This window comes from Heterodontus francisci, chromosome 4, assembly GCF_036365525.1.
Source record: "Heterodontus francisci isolate sHetFra1 chromosome 4, sHetFra1.hap1, whole genome shotgun sequence".
Taxonomy (NCBI): domain Eukaryota; kingdom Metazoa; phylum Chordata; class Chondrichthyes; order Heterodontiformes; family Heterodontidae; genus Heterodontus; species Heterodontus francisci.
Genome location: NC_090374.1, coordinates 125,328,368 through 125,353,873, shown reverse-complemented (window position 1 = coordinate 125,353,873; position 25,506 = coordinate 125,328,368). Strand labels below are relative to the sequence as shown.

The following is a 25,506-nucleotide window of genomic DNA, read 5'->3' as shown; positions in this document are numbered from 1 at the left end:
TCAACCTGTAAGTCTTTGGCATGTGGGAGGAAACTGGAGCACCTGGAGGAAACCCACGCAGACACAGGGAGAACTTGCAAACTCCACACAGGCAGTCCCCAGAATTGAACCTGGGTCGCTGGAGCTGTGAGGCTGCAGTGCTAACCACTGTGCCACTGTGCCACCCCTGTTTCTAAAATAGAATCCAAAAATTCAACCTTGACAATGTTACAGCAAGATATCTTAGACTATCCATCGAATTTCAAAGTAAAATGTTACTTTAAATTCTCCAAGTAAGCCTCCTGCTTAACAAGACAAAACATTCTTAGTTAAGAGCAGAATTCTCTTGTCATGCAGTCAGCTGTTCTTACCAGAGGCTGAGAAGCATTGATGAAGAATTTCAATACCCCTGATTTTTCAATTCAAAACTCTCATGTTTATACTGTTTCTAATCTATTAACTCATCTTTGGAATGTAGTTGTTACCTTTCTGTGTGTGTTTTTCCCGCTTTTGTTATCCATATATGGTAATATCAGTAGCTACTTATTCCCAATTAATTATCTGCTGAGAATTCCCTTCTCATGAAGTTGTGAGCTTTTATCTGGTCAAAATGTTTGTCGTGTTTTATAGTAACTTTATAAATGTGTTTTATACTTAACAGATTTCTAATTAAATTTGTGCAGGAGCTGTTTTTTTCCTTTTTGGGTTAAATTGGGTTTACGTGGCATCTGTTTTTGTCGGTCACATTCCATTTTGTGATTGGTCATCTGTGATGGTCCTTTGAAGGTACCTTGTACCATCTCCTTAAGTCAGTCTGTCTATGTCATTAACATCATCAACTAATTAGCATTATAGTTATCAGTACGGACCATGTTAAGCCTGTCTCATTTAACTTAAAAGGCATTTCTGGTACACATTCCATTGTAACAGGGATGTTCATGGATTTTTAACTCTGCCCTTAAAAGGAATTTCAGTGACTCTTGAAAATTGACCATTTATTCAATCTTTAATTCTAAAACGTATAATGCATTAATTATATTTAAATTCTACCTAATTAAGCCTATTATACCTATATTTCATCACAGGGAGTGACCATTGGTTCAGTGGTACTATTCCCACCTCTGAGTCAGCAGGGTTAGGCTCACACCCTACTTTAGGCACCCCAGCAAGCAGAGACCAGGGTGCTGACTTTGAATCCTGGGTTGACATCCAGCGGGGGTACTTAGATCGAGTGCAGCAAAACCCCTATTCTAAAGGTAAGTGGGGCACTTTAGCCTTGGTTGCAACCTACCTAGAAGAAGGCACTCCAAAGTTAAAAACTGTGAGGAAGGCAGTGACAAACCAAAAAACAGTTGCTTTGAGGTCTGGTTCCAACTCTGGTGAATGCAATATGCCCAGTTAATAAGTCCATCAACAAGAAAAATTATTGTCCAGGGACAGAGGTGGCATACCAATTTCCAAAAGGCATTTGCTATGAATGCTCAGCATTCTGATATTTCTGATTTAAAAGTATATAACAGTATGCATGTTCAGAGAATATAATTTCCAGAATATACAGGGGAATATATGAAATACAAAACTTTAAATCACATAATAAGGCTTTTATTGAATAATTCTTGCCTATGCTTCATGAAGCTCACAACAGTCGTTTTCCACTTTCACACAGAATGCCAAATTTCGAAGAATCACCTTGGGCTGGAGAAGAAGAGGTAACAGAACATCTTTATTATAACAGTATTCCAGGGAAAATCCCTCCTCCTGGTGGGTTTATTGATGTCCGACTTAGAGAAGCTCATCAGCTAGGGTTGAATCCGATTCTGCCTGTACATTCTCTTGATGATAACCAGGTTGGTAAATTTTGTGTGAGCCATATTTCTCAATGCATAATTCTTAGTTTAAATATTTAAAAAAAAATTATACTCAATTGCTTCAATCAGATCTTAAGAATAGGATTATTGGCCCTTGATTTTATGCTTATTAACAATTTTCATTGTGGTGGGATTGGTCGAAGTAACTACTGTGCATTCTGTTCTAATATATTATTTAAAAATATCAAATAAGAAAGCAAGTATTGCAGACCAGCTGAGAAAGTACCTTCATTTTCTAGAACTCTCCAAAAATAAACTTTATTTCTACTGATTAGAGTTAGATTCCTGAGTTCTAACAGTGGCTTAGTGAGTAAATGCACTGGTGTACACAGTATGAAAGTACACAAGTTTGAAACTCTGGTCTGCGGTGAGTTACACTGTCTCAATCAGGCAAGTAATAACATGCTAAATGTTCGGGTAAGGTTCCATAGACTCCAGCCACTCTCCTGCATCTTGTTCAAGTGGCTTTTCTTCATGTGTGAATCTAGATGGTGAGTGTCAGCTGGCTAAGCAGCAATTGGCTTCACATCTGATGTCTCCAGAATCAAGGGTTACTGAATGGCGATCAAGAGTAGGAACTGATTTTCCTCCTCTGTAGCTAAGCTAAGTTCAATTGTAGCATCCCTACTCACTGTTTTTCTGACATTTCATCAGAGGGTTCACCTTAGTTTTAGATAACTTCTGAAGTCGGAAAGAAAATGGAATCAAAGCAGTTCATAGGATGTGGATGTCACTGGCAAGGCCAACATGTATTGCCTATCCCTAATTGCCCTGTACAATGCAATCCATGTAGTCTGTGTATATCCACAGTGCTGTTAGGTAGGGAGTTCCAGGATTTTGACACAATGACGATGAAGCAATGGTGATATATTTCCAAGTCAGGCTGATATGTGGAGGTGGTGGTAATCCCATGTGCCAGCTGCTCTTGTGCTGCTAAGTGGCTGCAGATTTGGGAGGGGTGGTCGAAGAAATCTTGACAAGTTATTGCAGTGCATCTTGTATATGGTACACACTGCAGACACGATGCACAGCTGATGGAAGGAGTGAATGTTAAAGTGGTGGATGGGGTGCCAATCAAGTGACCTGCATTGTCCTGGATGGTGTTGAGCTTCCTGAGTATTGTTGGAGCTGCATTCGTCTAGGCAAGTGGAGAGTATTCCAACACACTCCTGACTTGTGCCTTGTAGATGGTGGAAAGGCTTTGGCAAGTTAGGGGATGAGTCATTTGCCACAGAATACCCAGCCTCTGACCTGCTCTGTAGACAAAGTATTTAATATGGTTGGTCCAGTTGAGTTTCTGGCCAATTGTGACCCCCCCCCCACCCCCCAGGATTTTGTTGGTGGGGGAATTCAACGATGGTAATACCAGTAAATGACAAAGGGAGGTGCTTGGATTCTCTGTTGTTGGAGCTGGTTATTGCCTGAAATTTGTGTGGCGTGAATGTTACTTGCCAATTATCATCCCAAACCTGAATGTTGTCCAGATCTTGCTGCATGCAAGCCTGGACCGATTCATTATTTGGAGTTGTGAATGAAATTGAACACTGTGCAATCATCAGCAAAAATCCCTACTTTTGACCTTATGATGGAGGGAAGGTCATTGATGAAGCAGCTGAAGATGGTTGGGCCTAGGATACTGACCTGAGGAACTCCTCCAGTGATGTCCTGGGCTGAGACGATTAGGCTCCAACAACCACAACCATCTTCCTTTGTGCTAGGTATGACTCCTGCCAGTGGAAAGTTTACCCCCAATTCCTATTGACTTCACTTTTACTAGGACTCCTTGAAGCTGCACTTGCTCAAATGCTGCCTTGATGTCAAGGGCAGTCATTCTCACCTCATGCCTGGAATTCAGCTCTTTTGTCCATGTTTGAACCAAAGCTGTAATGAGCTGAGTGGCCCTGGTGGAATCCAAACTGAGCGTCACTGAGCAGGTTATTGCTAAGCAAGTTTGGAGCAGGGCTGTAATGAGGTCTGGAGCTACATGATCCTGGCAGGGCCCAAAGTGAGCATCGGTGAGCAGGTTATTGAAGAGGTTTATGAACAGTGGATCCTTACCAACACAATGCTCAGTAATACTTTCAAATGATTGGCATGAAAAGCTGAATCAGATTTGGGTTTATTGTAAAATATTGATATAGAGTACATCCATAGCTGCATAGTCCTTTTGTGCTTTTATGACCATTGATTGAAAAATAAATGGATACATAAATAAATTTTAAAAAGCTGCATGAGACTCAAGCTGGGAAGGAAAAAAGAACGGGTATCATTCCAAAGAAAGAAATGTTTGTATTCTTTTAATCTTTCTTGCTCTGTGTTATTTTAGGCTTGGAACCGTTAGTGTTGAACAATTTTACTTTGTTACTGTAGCCAATGTTAGCCATAGGACAAGATCAAAGCTACTATCAAGGGCCGCACCTGGGCGAGGACCACAGTGACGACTGGAGACTTGCGCTCGGCAGATATGGTAAATAAATAACCTTTCAGGAAACAGCTGTCACTGAGTCAATAGAAGCACTCACAGCAAAAACTGAGTAAAGTGAATGAGATTTTGGGGAATCTCCATGGATGATGTCACTGGAGCGCATCTGTGTAACTTTTACACTCAGCGAATGGATTACCTATAGCTTTCCATTGAAGAGTTCTAAAAATTATTTTAAAATACATAACACGATGATGTAAACTGTGTTAAAATGCATCAATACATCACTTGTGGTAGCATAATCATGACAAATACCATGCATGTCTTTTCTGGTTTTTCACCCTCAACTAAAAATATTTACTAAATACCATTTTTCTTTAAGACAGAAGAGGTGAGATTTCACTCTTCAGCATTACTGAAGCATGTCGGGAACATGTATAGTACTACAGAAAACAACACCATGTGTGTGCTGGATCTTTGTTAGAACAATTGATAACTAATTCCATGACCCAGTTTCTCCTCATACTTTACTCTAATTCAAATATTTATCCAATTTCCCCTCAAAAGATGCTATTGGCTCTTTCTCAACCGCTCCTTGTGGCAAAACATTCCATGTTCAAAAAACCCTCCGTGTAAAGAAATTTCTCCGAAACTATCTTCTCATTCTCTCAGTGATAGTTTTAAATAAACCATTATCACTGACTTCCCAAATAGAATAATAGCTTTTCCTGTTTTCTCTATCAGAACTCCTCATAATTCTAAAAATTCTAATAAATCTTAGCTTTCTCCCTTCATAAGGAAATAATCCCAGTATCACATGTCTAATCTCAAGTCTTCCTCATAACTATAGTTTCCCATCTCTGGCACCATAATGGCAAATCTATGCTGCACATTCTTTGTGGCTTTATTGCCCTTTCTGTATAAAAGTGTCCAAAACTGCAAACAGTACTGTAACTGGGCTAACCACTATTTTTGCCAAATATATTATTGCTTCTTTACTCTTGTACTCTATGACCCTATTTAATATTATTAGGTGATTGTACAATAACAACAATTTCCACTTATATAGCACCTTTATCATAGACACACATCCCAAAAAGGAATAATCAGATAAATACAAATGCTAAGCCAAGGAGAGAAATATTAGGAAAAGTGACCAAAAACTTGGTCAAATAGATGGATTTTAAAGAGAGTCATAAATGAGGAAAGGGAGATAGAGATGTGGAGAGGTTCAGCGTGGAGCCTAGATGGATGAACACACATAGAACATAGAAACATAGAACCATAGAAAATTTGTGGCACAGAAGCAGGCCATTTGGCCTCTTCCACTATTTCAATGGTGGAGCAAAGGGAAGGTGAGTGTACAAGAAGCCAGAGTCAGAGTTCCATGGAGTTTTTAGGGCCATAGGAAGTACTAGAGATAGGGAAAGGGAAGACCTTGAAGGGATTTGAACATGAGGACAAGAATTTCAATTTGGTAGCACTGGATAGATCAGTGTGCACTGGAAAGCTGAATTGAAAAATCTCCTTTTCATGCAACCATTTTTAAATGCGACCATTTTTAGATCTAATTTTGTAAAAAAAAGGATAAGGCACATGTATATCACAAATACTTAAAAGCAAAGAGAAGTTAAGAGGGAGGATGTTCTTGAATTTACTTCTGAAGAAAAAACTTCCCTAAAATATTAGAACGTATCTGAATTTTATTAGTCTATTTTTGGCATTATAGAGACATGCCTGTGCTACTCTGGTAGTGTAGGTTATAGGGACACACATACCAGATTTTGTTGCTTTGGACCAACATTTGAAGTTGACAGGCAGGAAAAGATCAGATTGTCCATCAAGCCTGCACGCTTTCCCAACCTGCGGCAAAGACTTTCTGTATAAATAGCATACCTCTTAATATGGTCCAGAGAATTACATTGTAATTCTCTAAAATGGTTCTAGATTAGAGATACAGCACTGAAACAGGCCCTTCGGCCCACCGAGTCTGTGCTGACCATCAACCACCCATTTATACTAATCCTACACTAATCCCATATTCCTACCAAGCATCCTCACCTGTCCCTATATTTCCCTACCACCTACCTATACTAGTGACAATTTATAATGGCCAATTTACCTACCAACCTGCAAGTCTTTTGGCTTGTGGGAGGAAACCGGAGCACCCGGAGGAAACCCATGCAGACACAGGGAGAACTTGCCAACTCCACACAGGTAGTACCCAGAATCAAACCCGGGTCCCTGGAGCTGTGAGACTGCAGTGCTAACCACTGCGCCACTGTGCCGTAAAAATCATCACATAAAGTATAAGAAAGGTCTTGGGTGAAAAAGGGCCATTCAATCCTAAGACCAGAGAAGGTGAAGGGGAGATTGAATAGAACTGTTCAAAATTATATGGGATTTTGACAGAGTATATAAGGAGAAACTGCTTCCACTGGTGTGTGGCTGGTAACCAGAAGGCATGGATTTAAAATAATTTGCAAAAGAACCAGAGGCGAGATGAGGAGAAATTGTTTTGAGCTGTGAATTGTTTTGAACTGGAATGTACTGCCTGAAAGGGTAGTGGAAGCAAATACAATGGTAACTTTCAAAAGAAAATTGGATATACACTTTAAAAGGAAACATTTACAGGGCTATGGGAAAGAACTGGGTAATGGAACTAATTGGATAGCTCTTTCAAAGAGCTGGCACAAGCATGATAGGGTGCATGACCTCCTTCTGCGCTATATCATTCTATGATTCATATATCTAGTTCATAACAAGTGCGATTTCATGATCTTACACTTGCACTAGGGAAACAGAATCTCAAGGAACATGGTCAGAGAATCAGGCCCACACTGTTGCTGTCAGAACTCTGACCTGTGATCACTGTATGCACAGCTTCCCTGCTGAGAGAAATGGTTTGTGGAATCACACGTAACTGTTTCAACATGGTAGATAATTATGTTTTGGATAACCTTAATATTTTAGGTTCTATTTTCTTGCTTAGAGAATATTCCAAACCTTTAGAACTCTGAGCAAAGGTCTTTTACAATATCTTCCAATATTATATTTTTCCATTATAATGCAGTGTTTGGACATTTTTCACTAATTTCTACTTACGTTTCCTGATTGTACTTCCCTATACTTTAAGTAATAATCTAGATTTACTTCATGCCATTTAAAATTTTAGCCAAAATCTTTCTTTATGGAAGGCTTACCTCCTTATATGCTTTTCAGAGATTCCCTTTTAACCGTTTTCTTTCTAGATTGTAAATTTCTTTAACCTTTCCTCATGGCTGATCTCCTTGACCCTTGTGATCAGTCATTCAGTCTGAAATATGCCCTATCTAATGCAGGGAAATGGGCGAAAAATTGGTCATGGGAATCACATTGCAAGATTAACTTGTGCCAATTGAGCGGACTGCAGGCACCATGCTAACTTTATGCTACCAGATGATTGTAAAAAATGCTGCATGCAGCCAGCTCTCCCAGCACTGTTCATTGGCTGCAATAAATCGGCATCAACATGACACAGGGCATTGTACAGAACTTGGAACCAATTCTTTCCGGCTTGGAATGTGTGGCCAGCTCCATCAACACGGTTGTGACATCAACCATGAATTTTTAAAAATCTTTCATGCGATGTGAGCATCGCTGGCAAGGCCAGCATTTGTTGCCCCTCCCTAACTGCTCTTGAGAAAGTGGTGGTGAGCTGCCTTCTTGAACCACTGCAATCAATGTGGTGTTGATACACCCACAGTGATGTTAGGGAGGGAGTGCCAGGTTTTTGATCCAGCGACAGTGAAGGAATGGCGATATAGTTCCAAGTCAGGATGGTGTGTGGCTTGGAAGGGAACTTGCAGGTGGTGGTGTTCCAGTACATCTGCTGCCCTTGTCCTTCTAGGTGGTAGAGGTTGCAGGTTTCAAAAGTACTGTCAAAGCAGCCTTGGTGAAATGCTGCAGTGTATCATGTAGATGGTACACACTGCTGTTGCTGTGCATCAGTGGGGAGGGGTAAATGTTTAAGGTAGTAATGGGATGCCAAACAAACAGGTTGCTTTGTCCTGAATGGTATTGAGCTTCTTCAGTGTTGTTGGAGCTGCATTCATCCAAGCAAGTGGAGAGTATTCCATCACACTTTTTTCATTCTTTCACGGGATGTGGGCGTCACTGGCTAGGCCAGCATTTATTCCCCATTACAACAATTATTCATTCCTGTCTGGTGCAAAAATAAAACCAGAAAGGTGGCTCAACTGTGGCTTACAAAAGAAATTAGGGATAGTATTAGATTCAAAGAGGAGGCATATAAAATTGCCAGAAAAAGCAGCAAGTCTAAGGATTGGGAGCAGTTTAGAATTCAACAAAGGAGGACAAAGAGGTTGATTAAGTGGGAGAAAATAGAGTATGAGTAAACTTGCAGTGAACATAAAAAGAGAGTGTAAAATCTTCTATAAATATGTGAAGAGAAAAAGATTAGTGAAGACAAATGCAGGTCCCTTACATTCAGAAATGAGGAAATTATAATGGGGAACAAAGAAATGGCAGAACAATTAAACACATACTTTGGTTTTGTTTTCACAAAGGAGGACACAAATAACCTCCCAGAAATGTTAGGGAATCAAGGGTCCAATGAGAGGGAGGAACTGAAGGAAATCAGAATTAGTAAAAAAAAGTGCTAGGGAAATTAATCGGGTTAAAGGCTGACAAATCCCGAGGGCCTGATAATCTACATCCCAGAGTACCAAAGGAAGTGGCCCTGGAAATAGTGGATGCATTGGTGGTCATCTTCCAAAATTCTATAGACTCTGGACCAGTTCCTACAGATTGGAGGGTGGCAAATCTAACCCCACTATTTAAAAAAGGAGGGAGAGAAAAAACAGGGAATTACAGACCAGGTAGCCAAACATCAGTAGTGGGGAAAATGCTTGAGTCTATTACAGGATGTGATAGCAGAACACCTGGAAAGCATAATCGGGATTGGGCAAAGTCAGCATGGGTTTGTGAAAGGGAAATCATGCTTAACAAATCTACTGGAGTTTTTTGAGGATGTAACTGGTAGAATTGATAAGGGAGAACCAGTGGATGTGGTGTATTTGGATTTTCAGATTTTGATAAGGTCCCACATAAGAGATTAGTGTGCAAAATTAAAGCACATGGGATCGGGGGTAATATACTGGCATGGATTGAGAATTGATTGACAGACAGGAAACAGAGAGTAGGAATAAACGGGTCTTTTTTTGGCTAGCAGGCAGTGGCTAATGGGGTATGGCAGGGATCAGTGCTTGGGCCCCAGCTCTTCACAATATATATTAATGACTTGGGTGAGGGAACTAAATGTAACATTTCCAAGTTCTCAGATGACACAAAGCTGGGGAGGAAAGTGAGCTGTGAGGAGGATGCAAAGAGGCTCCAGTGTGATTTGGACAAGTTGGGTGAGTGGGCAAATGCATGGCAGATGCAGTGTAACGTGGATAAATGTGAGGTTATCTACTTTGGTTGTAAAAACAGAAAGGCAGATTATTATCTGAATGGTGATAGATTGGGAAAGGGGGAGGTCCAACTAGACCAGGGTGTCCTTGTACACCACTCGCTGAAAGCAAGCATTCAGGTGCAGCAAGCAGTTAGGAAGGCGTATGGTATGTTGGCCTTCATTGCAAGAGGATTTGAGTACAGGAGTAAGGGTGCCTTACTGCAGTTATACAGGTCCTTAGTGAGACCACATCTGGGGTATTGTGTGCAGTTTTGGTCTCCTTATCTGAGGAAGGATGTTCTTGCCATGGACAGAGTGCAAAGAAGATTTACTAGGCTGATTCCTGGGATGGCAGGATTGATGTATGAGGAGAGATTGAGTCGACTAGGCCTATGTTCACTAGCGTTTAGAAGAATGAGAAGGGATCTTATAGAAACCTATAAAATTCTAACAGCACTAGACAGGCTAGATGCAGGGAGGATCTTCTCGATGGCTGGGGAGTCCAGAACCAGGGGTCACAGTCTCAGCATACGGGGTATGCTATATAGAACTGAGATGAGGAGAAATTTCTTCAAAGAACAAAAGAACAAAGAAAATTACAGCACAGGAACAGGCCCTTCGGCCCTCCAAGCCTATGCCGATCCAAATCCTCTAACTAAACCTGTCGCCTATTTTCTAAGGGTCTGTATCTCTTTACTTCCTGCCCATTCATGTATCTGTCTAGATACATCTTAAAAGACGCTATCGTGCCCGCGTCTACCACCTCCGCTGGCAATGCGTTCCATGCACCCACCACCCTCTGCGTAAAGAACTTTCCACGCATATCCCCCCTAAACTTTTCCCCTTTCACTTTGAACTCGTGTCCCCTTGTAATTGAATCCCCCACTCTGGGAAAAAGCTTCTTGCTATCCACCCTGTCTATACCTCTCATGATTTTGTACACCTCAATCAGGTCCCCCCTCAACCTCCGTCTTTCTAATGAAAATAATCCTAATCTACTCAACCTCTCTTCATAGCTAGCGCCCTCCATACCAGGCAACATCCTGGTGAACCTCCTCTGCACCCTCTCCAAAGCATCCACATCCTTTTGGTAATGTGGCGACCAGAACTGCACGCAGTATTCCAAATGTGGCCGAACCAAAGTCCTATACAACTGTAACATGACCTGCCAACTCCTGTACTCAATACCCCGTCCGATGAAGGAAAGCATGCCGTATGCCTTCTTGACCACTCTATTGACCTGCGTTGCCACCTTCAGGGAACAATGGACCTGAACACCCAAATCTCTCTGTACATCAATTTTCCCCAGGACTTTTCCATTTACTCAGAGGGTGGTGAACCTGTGGAATTCTCTACCACAGAAGGCAGTGGAAGCCAAGCCATTAAATATATTCAAGAAGGAGATAGATATATTTCTTAATGCCAAAGGGATCAAGGGATATGGGGAGAAAGCGGGAACAGGGTACTGAATTAGACGATCGGCCATGATCTTTTTTGAATGGCAGAGCAGGCCCGAAGGGCCGAATGGCCTACTGATCCTATTTTTCTATGTTTCTATGTTTTTATCCCTAATTGCCCTTCAGAAGGTGTTGGTGAGCCGCCTTCTTGAACTGCTGCAGTCCATGTGGTATTAGGAAGGGAGTTCCAGGATTTTGACCCAGCGACAGTGAAGGAACAGCAATATAGTTCCGAGTCAGGATGGTGTGTGGCTTGGAGGGGAACTTGCAGGTGGTGGTGTTCCCATGTGTCTGCTGCATGGTAGCGGTCGCGGGTTTGGAAGGTGCTGTCTAAGGAGCCTTGGTGAGTTGCTGCAGTGCATCTTGTAGATGGTACCCACTGCTGCCACTGTGCATCGGTGGTGGAGGGAGTGAATGTTGAAGGTGGTAAATGGGGTGCCAATCAAGTGGGCTGCTTTGTTCTGGATGGTGTCAAGCTTCTTGAGTGTTGTTGGAGCTGCACCCATCCAGGCAAGTGGAGAGTATTTCATCACACTCCTGACTTAAACCTTGTGGACGGCTTTGGGGAGTCAGGAGGTGAGTTACTCGCCGAAGAATTCCCAGCCTCTGACCTGCTCTCGCAGCCATAGTACTTATATGGCTGGTCCAGTTCAGTTTCTGGTCAATAGTCACCCCAGGATGTTGATAGTGGGGGATTCAGGGATGGTAATGCCATTGAATGTCAAGGGGAGCTGGTTAGATTCCCTCTTGTGGGAGATGGTCATTGCCTGGCGCTGTGTGGTGTGAATGCAACTTGCCACTTATCAGCTCAAGCCTAAATGATGTCCAGGTTTTGTTGCATATGGAGACAGACTGCTTCAGTATCTGAGGATTCTTAAATGATGCTAGGGCACTACCCTGAGGAACTCCTGCAATGATGTCCTGGGGCTGCGATGATTGACCTCCACAACTACAACCATCTTCTTTTGTATTGGATATGGCTCCAGTTTTGCTAGGGCTCCTTGATGCCACACTCGTTCAAATGCTGCCTTGATGTCAAGGGCAGTCACTCTCACCTCACCTCTTGAATTCACCTCTTCTGTCCATGTTTGGACGACGGATGTAATGAGATCAGAAGCTATGTGACCCTGGCAGAACCCAAACTGGGCATCAGTGAACATGTTATTGTTGATTAAGTGCCATTTGATAGCACTGTCGACGATACCTTCCATCACTTTGCTGATGATCGAGAGTAGACTGATGGGGCGGTAATTGGCTGGGTTGGATTTTTCCTGCTTCTTGTGTACAGGATGTACCTGGGCAATTTTCCACATTGTCAGGTAGATTCCAGTGTTGTAGCTGTACTAGAACAGCTTGGCTAGGGACGCAGCAAATTCTGGAGCACAAGTGGCGCAGTGGTTAGCACCGCAGCCTCACAGCTCCGGCGACCCGGGTTCAATTCTGGGTACTGCCTGTGTGGAGTTTGCAAGTTCTCCCTGTGTCTGCGTGGGTTTCCTCCGGGTGCTCCGGTTTCCTCCCACATGCCAAAGACTTGCAGGTTGATAGGTTAATTGGCCATTATAAATTGCCCCTAGTATAGGTAGGTGGTAGGGAAATATAGGGACAGGTGGGGATGTGGTAGGAATGTGGGATTTGTGTAGGATTAGTATAAATGGGTGGTTGATGGTCGGCACAGACTCGGTGGGCCGAAGGGCCTGTTTCAGTGCTGTATCTCTAAACTAAACTATTGCCGGAATGTTGTCAGGGGCCAAAGCCTTTGCAGTATCCAGTTCCTTCAGCCTTTTCTTAATATCACATGGAGTGAATCAGATTAGCTGAAGACTGGCATCTATGATGCTGGGGATCTCAGGAGGAGGCTGAGATGGATCATTCACCCTGCACCCCGGCTGAAAATTGTTGCAAATGCTTTAGCCTTGTCTTTTGTACTGATGTGCTGGGCTCCCCCATCATTGAGAATGGGGATATTTATGGAGCATCCTCATCCTGTTAGTTGTTTAATTGTCCACCACTATTCATGACTCGATGTGCAGGACTGCAGAGCTTAGATCTAATCCATTGGTTGTGGGATTGCTTAGCTCTGCCTATCGCATGATGCTTCCTCTGTTTGGCATGTATGTAGTCCTGTGTTATAGCTTCATCAGGCTGACATCTCATTTTTAGGTATGCTTGGTGCTGCTCCTGGCGTACCCTCCCGTACTCTTCATTGAACCCAGGGTTGGTCTCTCAGCTTGTTGATAATGGTAGAGTTGGGGATGTGCTGGGCCATGAGGATACAGATTGTGATTGAGTACAATTCTGCTGCCACTGATGGCCCACAGCGCCTCATGGATGCCCAGTTTTGAGTTGCTAGATTGTTCGAAATCTATCCCAATTGGCACGGTGGTTGCGCCACACAATATGATTGTGATTATCCTCAATGTGAAGGTGGGACTTCATCTCCACAAGGACAGTGGGGTGGTCATTCCTACCAATACTGTCATGAGTAGATGCGTCTGTGACGGGTAGATTGGTGAGGAGGAGGTCAAGTAAGATTTTCCCTCTTGTTGGTTCCCTCACCACCTTCCGCACACCCAGTCTAGCAGCCATGTCCTTTAGGACTCGGCCAGCTTGGTCAGTAGTGGTGCTACAGATGGTCATTGAAATCCCCCACCCAGAGTACATTCTGTGACCTTGCCACCCTCAGTGCTTCTTCCAAGAGGTGTTCAACATGGAGGAGTACTGATTCATCAGCTGAGGCAGGGAGCAGTAGGTGCTAATCAGCAGGAGGTTTCCTTTCTCATGTTTGACCTGATGCCATGAGACTCATGGAGTCCAGAGTCAAAGTTGAAGACTCCCAGGGCAACTCCCTCCAAACTGTATACCACTGTGCTGCCACCTCTGGGGGTTTGTCCTGCCGATGGGAGAGGACATACCCAGGGATTGTGATGGGTGTGTCTGAGACATTGTCTGTAAATATGATTCGGTGAGTATGACTATGTCAGGCTGTTGCTTGATTAGTCTGTGGGACGGTTTTCCCAATTTTGGCACAAGCCCCCAGATGTTGGTAAGGAGGACTTTGCATGGTTGACAGGGCTCATGACTTGTGGATGGTGGACAGGCTTTGGGGAGTCAGGAAGTGTGTTATTCGCTGCAGAATTCCCAGCCACTGACCTGCTCTTGCAGCTACGATATTTATGTGGCTGGTCCAGTTCAGTTTCTGGTTAATGGTAACCCCCAGGAAGTTGATGGTGGGGGTTTCAGCGATGGTATTGCCATTGAATGTCAAGGGGAGATGGTTAGATTCCCTGTTGTTGGAGATGGTCATTGCCTGGCATTGTGTAGTCTGAATGTTACTTGCCACTTAGTAGCCCAAGCCTGGATGTTGTCCACGTCTTGCTGCATGCAGGCACGAAGTGGAGTCACAAGTGGTACTGAACACTGTGCAATCTTCAGCCAACATCCCCACTTCTGACCTTATAATGGAGGCAAGGTCATTGATGAAGCAGCTGAAGATGATTGGGCCTAGGACACTGTCCTGGGGAAGTCCTGCAGCAATGTCCTGGGACTGAGATGTTTGGCCTCCAACAACAACAACCATCTTTCTTTGTGCTTGGTATGACTCCAACCAGTGGAGAGTTATCTCCCTGATTCCCATTGACTTCAATTTTGCTAGGGGTCCTTGATGCCACAATAAGTCAAATTCTGCCTTGTGTCAAGGGCAGTCACTCCCACCTCATCTCTTGAATTCAGCTCTTTTGTCCATGTTTGGCTATCGTAAGGTCTGGAAGAGAGTGGTCCTGGCAGAACCCAAACTGAGCATCGGTGAGCAGGTTATTGCTATGTAAGTGCCACTTAATAGCACTGTCAATGACACCTTCCATCACTTCGGTAGTAGACTGATGGGGCGGTAATTGGCCAGATTAGATTTGCTCTGCTTTTTGTGGACAGGACATACCTGGGCAATTTTCCATATTGTCGAGTACATGCCTGTGTTGTAGCTGTACTGGAGCAGCTTGGCTAGGGGCACAGTTTGTTCTGGAACAGAGGGCTTCAGTACTACTGACGGGATGTTGTCAGGGCCATAGCCTTTGCTGTATCCAGTGCCTTCAGCCGTTTCTTGATATCACTTGGTGTGAATCGAATTGGCTAAAGACTGGCATCTGCAATGCTGGGGACCTCAAGAAGGAGGTCGAGATGGATTAACCACTCTGGGCAGGGTGTGCTGTTGTCATTTTCAGTGCCTAGATCAATGCTGGGTGGTCCATATAGTTTTATTCTTTTTTGACTTTTATGTAGTGGTTTGGTACAACTGAGTGGTTTGCTTGGCCATTTCAGAAAGCAGTTAAGTCAATCACATTGCTGTGGGTCTGAAGTCTCATGTAGACCAGACCAGGTAAGGACAGCAGATTTCCTTCCCTAAAGGACATTAGTAAACCAGATGGGTTTTTATGACAATCCACTAGTTTCATGGTCACCATTATTGAGACTTGCTATTTAGTTCCAAATTTATTAATTGAATTTAAATTCCAGCAGCTGTTGTGGTGGGATCTGAACCCCAGAACATTAGTCAGGACCTCTGGATTTCTAGTCCAGTAACATTACACCTATGCCACCATCCCTTTAAATGCAATGTCTGATGACTGATGTCTTAGCTTCCATAGCAGCACAAATGGCAGCCACCGACTGTCTGAGAGCTGCAGTGGAAGCTCAGACTGTTGCCAACATGGCTCTGGATACCAGTTCTCATCGGGGCTGCCAGGGTGTCACAGCACTAGAACAGACAAAGCCACATGGACAACAGTGTGATGGTCAGTGACAGAGGGAAGGTAAGGAGTGTGGGACTGTTGGTGAATGGGGAATTGGGGTGGCGATTAATGGTATCGCTGTTGAATTAGTTGTTCATGTACAGTCTGAGCAGAAAGGGGCTGTCTCGGTTGAAGCCTCCCTTCCTCTTCAGCCAATTGCACCTCCTGCTCTTCTGCCTCCTCCTCTTCCTCTGCATCCTTCTCCTCCTGTACTCCTGTTCCTCAGCTTCTCTCCTGATTGGTGGTAGCAGCAGCAGTTCCCTTATGATGGCAAGGTTGTGCAGCATGCGCCATACTATGACAGATCACGAGACTCACTCAGCCCATGTATTGCAGGGCTCCTCCAGAGCAGTCTAGGCAACAGAATTGTTGATCAGGACACCATTGGTCTGCTTTATCAAGTTTCTTGTGACAGCATGGTTCTCATTATATGCATGCTGCGCACATGTGCATGGGTTGCAAACTGGAGTCATAAACCATGAGTTAGGGATAGTCTTTGTTGCCCAATAGCTACCATTTGGTTTGCTGTGGTGGTTGAAATACAGCAGGCACAGAGGGCTCCGCAGAATGAATTGTATTATGACTGCTGCCCAAGATACTGGGAATGGGCCTGAATGATGCACACATGTTGAAGAAGTGGAAACACTTTTGGTTCAGGTACATGGCAGAGTTCACATGAAGTGCACACAAAGCAATGTGTCTGCTGCCAATGGCTTACTGCACCATGGGGAAGCCTGCAACCCTTGCAAATCCTTGTGTTCACTCTGCTTGCTTCTGTCTGGCAGAAGGGAATGAAATGAAGTTATCTCTGTTTGAATAGAGAGCCTCAGTGCCTGATATTGCAGTGCACTGCAAACTGCGTGATGTTTCTAATATCTCCAGCAGCAGTCTGGAAGGAGCCAGACGCCTAAAGGTTTCCAACCACGCTCATCTTCACAGTCATTTGCAGTGCGATTCTTGCCCTGTTCTGAGGTTGGGGTTGTGGCTGCAGCGGTTGGCAAATTTCAGTGACGATCTCCTTCGTGACGTGCTCAAACATTGTCTCAAACATTGATTGTTGCTAAAGTTCAGGTGGGAGAATTGCTCCCTGAATATCCTGGGCAGATATGGCCTCCAGCTGAGAGCCCTTCTCTCTCTCCTCCTCCCTCTTCTAGCAGCTTGTCCTGCTCTTTATGGTCTCTGCTCATTCACCCATCATGGTCAATCCCAAGAGGAAGGCCTACATCCATGTCTGAAAGCAACTGGTTTGTGTACAAGTCTTTAAGTTACCAAAAATGTACTTCAGCACTTGCCAGACCACTTTCTGTATACTATTGGAACTTTTAACAAATATGAAAAACCAACCAAAATGGGTAGAATTGCAGCAACAGCCAGAAGAAATAATCCAGCAACTAACTTTTAATTGGTTGATGATCCCTTTAAATAGTGATGGGTGGGTTTCCTTCATACTATTGAACATGTGTTCAGCTGTGGAAGATTTACAGGGCACAGGCTGGAGCATGGAACCTCAAAATGGCAGTGCTGGTACCAAATAAATGTCACACACTGATAGTCCTCATGATCTGCCTGCTCTGCATACTTCTGGCAGACATTTGGTGCATGCAAGATAACTCTTTACTGATATGCTGTCCATCACACTTAGTGACGGAAATGTGTGCGCATGTCACGGACACCATTTTGGAATTGCAAGGAGCTGCATAGTGCCCAAAAAGTAAGTACCGCAGAACCCAATTTCGTCCCCTAAACCTTTTGTGATGTAGTAACCAAACTGAACAAACTATCTTAAATGTGGCCTGATCATTGTAAAGCCTTATCATAACTTCTGTAGATTTACATTATCGATGTGTACTGTTTTATACTTATCAGTACAGAAGGTTCCAAAGTCAATCTCCCACACCAATCTCAATAGCATGAAGGGAACCCAGCCATCGCTATTTAAAGGGATCATCAACCAACTACAGGTTAGTTGCTGGATTATTTCTTCTGGCTGTTGCTGCAGTTCTACCCATTTTGGTTGGTTTTTCATATTTGTTGAAAATTCCAATAGTATACAGAGAGCGGTCAGTTCCAAACCTAGCAAAATTCAACATGATTGGAGTGTCATGTTTTAAGCACTGACTTGTGCTTTATGAAGCAACCAATCTGACAATTACTAGTACAACCTTAATGACTATCATAATCTGTTCATGATCTGCAAAGTTAGTTTCAAATAGCGAACCAAGGTTCTTTCAATATGAAACCATCTGAGCCTCGATACCTTTACATTTTCCATAGTCCCTTGATCCCTAGTGAGGACAATAGAAACTGAGAAATAAAGCAACCTTTTCTTTATTTGTGTGCTGCACATATGTGTAAAAAATGCAACATAATGGTTTTGGAATGACGGCATATAAAGAGAAAAATTATAGCAACTTAAAAATACTGAAAAAATGGAGGGGTAGAAATTCTGTGAAGCCTTTGGAGGTTGGGGAAGTACAGTGGTGTAGGACTTCTGTTCACCATTTTGCCCTGCTGTTGACTCTGTTCCAGTTTCCAGAGACATGGTCATTAGGATGCTCAGAGTGGGCAACTACACCTGTAGCAGTCCAACAGGCACTGAAGAGGTGGAACTCTGAGCTGCCATTTCGAGATGGGGCACCTATGCTGGATCAGGGTAAAGAAAATGGTCAGCAATAACTTTTAGTGTTGCCCTTGAGGAAAAGAGGGTCAACTTTGTTTCAGGTTTCTTGCTTCCCCTGGGATCAATAGCCTTTATTTTTCTTCCTCAGTAGACCCACAATGGAACCTACATTTGCTCTTTGCAGACATAGGCCGATAAAGGGTCAAGCTGGGTGAAATTCCCAAGGTAGCCCCAGAGTGTCCGCAGACACTGTCAAAGTTTCTCTGTAATGTTATGAGAACAGGCCTAAGAAGTGCCCACCGCCTTAATGGAGGTTATTTAGGTTGGAACTCATTGGATCCAGCTTCCTCTCCAAATTGCAGCTGCCCCTTAGAATTGTCCACAGCCCCATCAGTGATCCTTCTAAGCTGTGTGTGTGTGTCTGTGTGTGTGTGTGCAGCATGCAGCAATCAGGAATATGCCGTGCAGGAAACAAACAAATGCACAAGCAACGTTCCTTTTCAGATATGCGCATGCGTGGCCGCGTGTAAGTCTTAAAGGGACCGCATAGTGGAACAAGCTGGCCACGCACAGCAAACAGAAATTAGAGGGAACATTGGTCCTAATCCTCCAAATCATGGAATTTCTACCCGTTTGTTTATAGGTAACTACTTATGCCTCTCTTACATTTCTTACTTGAAATCTGCAGGGTCCTCCAGCGATTTATATGTTCAGCCGGAGGTGAGACCTTCATTACTCAAAGGTGGAGAAGCTCCAACATATATCAACACTCAACACCTGGATCTCCAGGCTCTAGAAACATTGCAAGTAGACCCCAGCACCAGCACAGGAACCAGTGAATCAGCAAACAACAATGAAAACAGCTCAAAAAAAGATGTCTTTGATATGAGTAAGTACAGATCTAATTCTCTTTTCTCCCAAAGTTTCAAGGATGCTTGTCAGAACCATTGGCATTTAATTATATTTAAGGAGATTATAAACAAAAATGTCTTATAGTCCATGTAGTTGATTTGTGGCAGTCAACTATGGATGAACGCTCAATAAACCGTTTGTGATTCTGTCATAATTATTCCTTCAAATGTAAATTTTGGCCCAGATTTTGTTGAAGTCTAGTAGTTCCTGTTAGTTGGAATTGTTCCTGTTTAGGTTTTTAAATTTTTTGGCTGGAAAGTTGGTGAAAGCACGAACTAATAACGATGCAGCGAGAACAACAGGGCACCTGGGACCTTGCTGAACAGTGAGACAAATGGTATATCTCCTTAATCAATTAGAGTATTGTGAAGTCAACAGAGGAAGGACTGAAAAGAAGGGTGATTTCAATGTCAAATCAAGTGCAGAAAGAGAAATAAAGAGGGGGAGCAATGATTGCATTAAGGTAAAAAAAGAGAAAGGAAAAGTAAGAAAAAAGTTAAAAATGTAAAATTTAACATTTGTTAAATCTGCTGAAACGATTCACTATCTGAAGGAATGAGATTCACACTTGTAATTGTTCACTTTCTGGGCAAAAGAGCTTGATTGTTAGTCATTAATAATTATTACATCAGTAAGAGGGTACGTATGCTGTTAATTACTAGATATGGCAAGGTTAATGGACAATTAATGTATAAATGCAGCAACTTTGTGAAATCACGAGGAGGTTAAGCATGAAATGCCATTTTAGTGAACCGAGCATTGGAGTGGGCATATAGACTAGCGATTTGTGATGCTTTGCAATTCATGGGGTATATTATCCTCGCTGCAAGTTGCTGGTTGATTTGAACAGTCAGCAGACTATCATGAGAAAGGTGGAGAATATATGTATTATACATAGGATTAATTTTATAAATATGTGCTACTGGCAGAGAGCCTCACATTCCACCTGTAAACACAGTGGGGGGAGTTTTATGCTCGCTCCCACAGTGGGTTTGGAGGCAGGCAGAGCATATAATCGGGTGGGATGGTGGCGGGGGAGGACCACTCCACCTTCCTGCCTCCGCTAAAATTAAGTCCTGTAAACAGCCTTCCCACCCCACCTCCAATCAAGGCCCTTAAGTGGACGATTAATGCCCAATTAAGGGCCTCATCCTGCCGCCACCGCAATTTAGTCCAGCTGCGGACAGGCATGTTGCCACATGGGGAGCATGGCAAGAAAAACCGTGCAGATTGCTTGCCAGCTCCTGGGGATTGGGGGGTGGGGGGATCCCTCGTTAAAAGGCACAGTGCCTGAACAAGGGACCCAGCACTGGGAAGGGAGGAGCCACTGAGGGCCACGCCTCTGCCCTTGCTGCCGACTCCCCTATACCTCCCTCCCCCCTGACCTCTACCCCGTAAGACCCCTCCTGCCCTGATCCACCTGTGGCCTGGGTCCAGCGACACTCCTAGACCCCGAGTGGGTGCTCCACCAGCAGCAGCCACCACCTCTGCGGTGGCGCTGCTCAGTTAAAGAGGTCTGGAGGGACACGATGTTGAAACCTCTGGATAAGGGCGGGAAAAATGTACCCAACGTCGTCCTCATCTTGATGATCACCTTTGTGTGCGGCTGCATCAAGCTTTGCGTAGAGCCCCAGTACGCAAACACCAAGTGTCACTAAGTGCTGAGGTTCTATCTGTCCCCGGTGTTGTGAAGGATGGGTCTGGTCACATTGCCACAGAATGCTCCATCCAGTTGGACCGTGCTGTACCACCTGTCCTTCGTGGGAAAGTTTCTGCGGGAAAACACCTTTGACCACCAATCCATCAGGCAGTGGTCTGCACGGAATGTCCTCAAGGCCCTACGGGAAAAGGAGATGGTGGATCCTGTCGGATGGTTCCCCGAGCAGACTGCCAAAGTCATTTGGCAGAATGCCTCATCACCAGAACTTTCAAACAAGCACCAAGACATAGCTTGCTGGTGGTGAGAAGGGCTCTCCCCGTCAGATCCTTCCTACACTCCCTGAGTCTCGCTCCTCCACACGCTGCCCTTGAGGTGGCTGCGGTGGGGAAGAGACACTTGCCCACCTCCTTCTGGAATGTGTCTTTGCAAAGTAGGTGTGGAAAGAGATGCAGTGGTTTTTGTCGAGGTTCGTCCCAAGCAGCTCTGTAACACAGGAGTTTGTGCTCTATGGGCTGTTCCCAGGGACACACACCAAGATGAACATCAACTGCTGCTGGAGGACCATCAATTCGGTGAAAGACATCCTTTGGTCTGCCTAAAACTTGCTGGTCTTCCAGCGCAAAGAGTTGTCCATGACCGAGTCTTGCAGACTGGCACATTCCAAGGTCCAGGACCACGTGCTGAGGGACGCACTAAAGCTTGGGGCAGTCGCGGCAAAGGCTCAATGGGGAAACACCACTGTGTAAGGTCCTCCCACCAAAGTGAACTGAGGGGCTGGACCCATGGGAAACCCCTCGGGCTGTATACACCAAATATGGGTTTGCTGTAAAATGTACATGGCATGTAAAGTGGAATGGAAGGGTTGTGAGGCAACTCACTCCTGTATTGAAGGAAACTGATTTCCTTTGCACTTTTTGGAATGTCAACTTGGTGCTGTTTTGAACAGTTTTGTGATGCATTTTTTACAGATTTTAGTGACTAAAGTATATTTTCGGGAAAAAAAAGGTTAAAGAGCTACCAGCCTTTGATTGGCCAGCAGCCCTCAGAGGACAGGACTTCCATCACCGGGGTCCTTGATCCCGTGGAAGGCCCGCCGCTGTCCAGTTAAATACCTAATTGGCACTTGATTTGGCGGGCATCCCACAGAAGGGCCGAAGCGGGGTTCTCGGCGGCGCTTTTGATGGAGGTTGAGACCCCCGTCGTCCAGATAAAATCTCGGCCAGTGTTCCTATAATTCCCCAGTATGTGCAGCCAATGTACAAGGCTCCCTGCTATAATACGTTTATAAAACTGGTCCAGATATATACTGGTATCAGGATGGGAATTGAAAGATATAATCAGGTAATTCAGGTAATGATTATAAAACTCCCTCACAGTTTATGCCATGTAACCCCTTTGACAAAATCACTGGAGTGTTATCCTTCCTGAATGTTCCTTGTTCTCTAAGTAACAAATGAGAATTTATATATATATAAAATTAAATCTGATTACATATGCCTTCTACGGGATGCAACGTAGGAACACATAAGAGGAAGCCTCAGTATTATGCACAACATTATAAAATCAACGTATTGGATCGCATAAAGGTGCGAAAATATATCAAGCAATCTGAAAATATTTTACATAAATCCATAATATTCCGAATACTGCAACACATTTAGTGTCGAAGACGGTGACAGAAAGATTGAATTCTTGGTGAATTTACCATGATCGTAGGCTTAAAAAAGTCTATGGCAAGACTGATGCAATGTTCAGCTGTCTGGTGCAAAGGACAATGAGCTAAAAATTCATATTCAGGTGAGGAGGATCACAATTCGTGATTCAGCTATTCAGCTGTGACAGGCACATCGTCCAAACACAGTGCAACACCATCACTGACAATCTGCCCTCTCTCTTGCAGGACAAATATGCCCACAATAGAAGGAAGCAAAGGCGAAACGGTGGGGGTAGACGCACCTTCACCCCTGAGCCCAACAGAGGAGATAGTGCTGCACATCAAGAGGCCAGCTACAACAGAGCCTGTAGCATCTGCCATTGCCGAGAGCTTTCAGGATGATGGTGTGTTACTGCCTTTTGCTCCTTCTCAACTCCACCTTACACTCATGCTGCTATCTGGCATGATGGGCAAGCTGCAGATAGTGTGACCACAGACTTCATGTTTTGCACCCCACCTCGCTCACTCCAACCTTCCCCTTTTGGTTTGCTGCTTTCAGATACCCAAGAAGAGCCACCCCACTCCACCACCCACCCCAGCCACAGCAGCCCCAGGAGGAAGACAGACAACAACAGCACACCAAAGATGAAGAAGCACTGTCACTTGATCTGACACTTGCAGCAACAAGCTCAGATACCAGCACTGTGCAAACTTTAGAGGCTAGTATAGAGTCAGGATCTGCATGTGGTGAGTCAGGGGGCACGAGTGGGCTGCAACCAGGCCAGGAGGAAAGGATAGCTCATGTGACAGCTCTCTGGAGGCCCAGGTCACAGATGAGTTCTGCTGCAGGTGACTCAGATGAGGACTTTGATGGGCGGCATACAGGAGAACAGTGAAGAACATGCACATCGCGATGCTTGGTGCATTGGCAGGCCTGCCTATTGTTACTGTCAAGGAGGCGGGCCAAGTCTGGCTCCATCATGACTAAGGGCATTGAGCAGAGTTTGGAGCCTATTCTTTCCAGTGTGGAAACAGTGGCCATCTCCATGACAGCACTAGCGGGCCCACCAATAATGCAGTGTCTGGTGGCCAAAGTCTCAGCTTCCATTGCAACACAGGCAGAAGACACCCAATATCTCAGTGTTGTAGTGGAAGCTCAGATGGAGGTCATGAGATCCATACTTGCTGCCACGCAGGTTCAGACTGCTGCCATTATGGCTGCGGTTCTTAGTGTTCAAAGGGGAATCCGGACTCTAGCGGCAATCCAGCAATCTGCACTCCAACAGATTACGAGCATTGTTGGGGTGGCTCCCTGAGGAAGTGGCAGTGTCAGTATGCAGCACCAATCTGTTGGCCTCTTTCAGGACAACAGCATTTGTGCTGCCACCAATACAGAGGTGGTGCAGTCCGAATCCAGGCCGTCAAGACCCAGAGCTGTTCAAGGTTGTCCTGCAAGGCCATCTGCAGTCACCTCCAGTGAAAGTCAGCAGCCTGCCACCAGCCATGTTGCAGCCACCGGGGTAGCACTGTGTAGGAGATTTGGTCAGGCAAAGGCATCAGCAAAACAGGCAATAAGGGAATGCACAAGAGTGAATAGTCCATTTTTAATTCTATAAGTTGGTATATTGTTTGGTAAAGGTGCTTTGGCAAGGTTTTTGTTGGGGACTTTTATTTTGACCAAGGATTTTGACCAAGAGCATTCTGTGATGGGACATTGCAGATGAATGGAAAGGTGGGGTATAGTGGAACAATGGCGCTGAAGGGATGCCATCCTAAGAGAACCGGAGTCCTAGTAGGGGCTCACGGGCTATGCATCCGAAGTGAAGGTGTTCCAGATGCCTCCTACCTACTTACCTCCTCTTTCTCCTCCTCCCTCCACACAGATCTTCCCCCTCTACAGCCTCTGCTCTATGTCCCGGTCATGTTGCAGGCCCAGAGGCACTGCAACTGTAGCCCCCATACCTGTTGCAGCCTTTGGGCTGGATCTTGTTCTCCTCCCGACAGGTTTTGTGGCGAGGGGTTGCTGGAGAATCGGAGCGGCAGTGACCACCACAGAACCCAACTCTAGGAATCCCCGTTCTGATTCTCCTGGGAGCGGGATAGGCCGAGGACAGCCTTCGTACCCAGAGGCCAAATAAGGACCTCTTCCCGCCGCAGCTGGGATCTACGAGCGGCGCGGGCCTGCGCCACGCGGGGAGGACACCGTAGAAAATGAGGTGCCCTCCCTGTGGGCTTGTGCGGGGGGGGGGGGGTGGGTTGGCGGCCCTCTTTCATGGGCAATTTGTGGCCTGGGAACACATGTTCCCCCCGGGACCTCCCCTCCCCCTCACCGGGGCCTTCCGTCCTGGCCTCGACATCCCTGCCTCATGTACCTGAGGTCCAGGGTTCCAGCACTGGGCTTGGATCCGAGGCCACTGCAGTACTAGCAGTTGGCCACTGTTGTCAGAGGCGTTGCCTATACTTCTGACTTTCCGGCCCTGTGATTGGCCGGCAGCTCTTGGGGCGGGATCCCCGTCCCTATTAAGTGCTTAAAGGGAAAGGGATCCCGTTTCCTTAAACTTTGACCTCAAAAGAGGATCACTGGGGGTGTCAGATAAAATGCAGAGGCGGGGTTTGGCCTGACTTTTTGGCCTGGTTCCCGGAGCCCCGCCTCCTGCATAAAATCCAGCCCTTTGTGTGGACAGGTCACCAAATC

The 25,506-nt window shown here is 44.9% G+C and overlaps 1 protein-coding gene across 1 annotated transcript in view; it reads left to right on the top strand.

Moving 5' to 3' along the window:
* LOC137368711 (SHC-transforming protein 3-like) overlaps positions 1 to 25,506 on the top strand; it is a 253,126-nt gene that overhangs the window by 192,155 nt on the left and 35,465 nt on the right. The window contains exons 8-10 of the mRNA XM_068028882.1: positions 1,646 to 1,826; positions 4,218 to 4,314; positions 19,274 to 19,474. Coding sequence (XP_067884983.1) covers positions 1,646 to 1,826; positions 4,218 to 4,314; positions 19,274 to 19,474 — 479 coding nt within the window. The remainder of the gene's footprint in view (positions 1 to 1,645; positions 1,827 to 4,217; positions 4,315 to 19,273; positions 19,475 to 25,506) is intronic.